This window comes from Myodes glareolus, chromosome 17 (genome assembly GCF_982192425.1).
Source record: "Myodes glareolus chromosome 17, mMyoGla1.1, whole genome shotgun sequence".
NCBI lineage: Eukaryota > Metazoa > Chordata > Mammalia > Rodentia > Cricetidae > Myodes > Myodes glareolus.
In genome coordinates, this window is record NC_142042.1 from 65264758 (window position 1) to 65266895 (window position 2138).

The 2138-nt window shown below is 45.4% G+C and overlaps 1 protein-coding gene across 1 annotated transcript; it reads left to right on the forward strand.

Annotated features, from left to right (window-relative positions):
* Nucleotides 1-700: 700 nt before the first annotated feature.
* On the forward strand, nucleotides 701-2138 carry LOC146891363 (protein S100-A9). The gene is made up of 2 exons (XM_085678249.2): nucleotides 701-1229; nucleotides 1777-2138. The coding sequence occupies exons 1-2, from the start codon at nucleotides 987-989 to the stop codon at nucleotides 1951-1953; spliced, it is 420 nt and encodes a 139-aa protein (XP_085534375.2). The 5' UTR covers nucleotides 701-986; the 3' UTR covers nucleotides 1954-2138.

The window sequence follows — 2138 nt, forward strand, 5'->3', positions numbered from 1 at the left end:
GATCTGCACAGGGCAGCCAGGGGAGCCCAAGCAGTAAAGCCCAAGGGTAGTGCAAATAAAGCAATTCTCATTTTTATTATGAAAGTAAGCAAAACATAGGGCCATGTTTCAGTTAGCTTAAGTGAATACAAAAACAGCAAGGGAATACACCTGGTCTTATGTCTTATCATCTTCAGTAATGTGAAAAGAGCCAAGAATATTCCTCCTAGGCCTTTGCCTTTCCCACAGAAATAATGTGGACATGCCAGGGCATTCCCTTCAAGCCCTCACTTTCAAGTACCTTTATTTATCATACTTTTTGCAATTCTTCCTGTAAGGCCACCTTGTGGGAAGAATATAGTCCTAGTTGATTGAAATGGAGTCAACTTCAAAAGCTTCAGTCACCGGGAGCCAGGCAACTTCTCTGTGATTACAGTATTATGCGTCTAGTAGATTTGAATTCCTGGACCATGTTGGTGTAAATTCCTGAGGGAGACCAGCCTCCATTTTCTTGTCTCTTATTAACAGCCTTCCAACCACAGAGCTATGTGAATGCTTCCTGTCCCATCTCAGTCCCTTGCATCCCCTGCAGGGATACCACGCTAGTCATCTGTGACATAACCTTTCCTGGGGTGTGGGAGACATGTGTCAGCCAGGGGCTGCCTATAAATGCAGGACATGCCCTGCTCTGCCAAACACTGTGTGGCTCCTCAGCTTCAGTAAGTGAGTTCAGCTTCCCTAGGCAGAAGGCTGCCTCCCAGTTTCTTCTTTTCCTCCTCTGCCTGTCTTTCTTCCAAATACCCTACTAGATTCTTCATTCCTTCCTTGCCCTGGCAGCTTTGTGGCTTCCTTCAACTTCCTGTAAGTTTCTGACTATAATTTTTTTTTTAATTTGGCGTTCTCTACATTGTCTAAAATTCAACCTTCTTGCTTGTGTGACAGGATGGCAGCCCACTGAGTGGAACCCTGTCCTTTCTTTCATTGTGTATGTCCCCTGCCTTCCTTGTATGATAGAAGCCAGAGACAAGACCAGCGATGCTAGACAGACCATTCCTTTACACGCACATTTGCTTCTCCAGTATGCAGATAGACTGCAAGAAAGACAGCCCTCAATGTCACAAATGGAACGAGCTATGGAGACCATCGTCAAAACCTTCTACCAGCACTCTGGGAAGAAGGGAGACCCAGACACCCTGAACTGGGATGAATTCAAACAGCTGGTGAATGAGGATATGTCAAACATTCTCAAGGTAAGGCTGGATTAGGGAGGGAAGGGGATGCAGTCTGTAACAGTCAGGGAGAAGAGTCCCAGCATAAGTATCCCCCACACTTCATCACCCCCTGTGAGGCCAGTAGAGCACCTAACATGCCCTCCCCTTCAAGATCCCATGAGGCCTGTTTCCCTGAGTGCCTCCCCACTAAGGGGAGGGAGGCACAGATTCCTCCAAGTCAGGTCTTAATTTGCATGACTTCCACAACCTATACAAATCATTCACCTTTCAGAAGACCAGACTCCTAAGATCCTCTTCACGGCAGATTTCATTCTTCCTTGTTCTAGTGACCAATTAGGACCATTTCTAGACACACATACAATTCTCAGGTGGAGAGCTGCCTCAGGAACAAACCAGAAAGTGTTCAGTTAAGCTCAGCATCTCCTCTACCAAGAACACTCAAGTCATCATTTCTGTGTTTAAACTGATCCCTGCTTTTACTTTCTGATCACCCACACAGTGCTCCCTAGTTCCCTTCTGGGACCAAGACCAACAACCACCTGTCTTATCTCTCTTCTACCCACAGAAAGAAATAAAAGATGGAAAAACCATGAATCACATGATGGAAGATTTTGACAGAAATAAAGATGGTTATATAGAATTTGATGAATATGTAGCCCTGTTAAGTAAGATATTGATTAAGAACCACAAGGAGATCTACAAGAATGCATCCTTGATCACTGGACATGGCAATGGAACATAGCCATGGTCCCAGGTATGGGCCAAGCCTCAGAGAGGTTGGCATGGCAACTGCCATCGCAGCTAATCAGAAGGCCAAGCCACCTTGTACCTGCCCAAACAAAGCTATAGAGAACCTGTGTCACATATCTTTGGTTGTGAAGCTGTGGGATAAGAAACAATAAAGTCTTTCTCTGTGCAGGAACCATC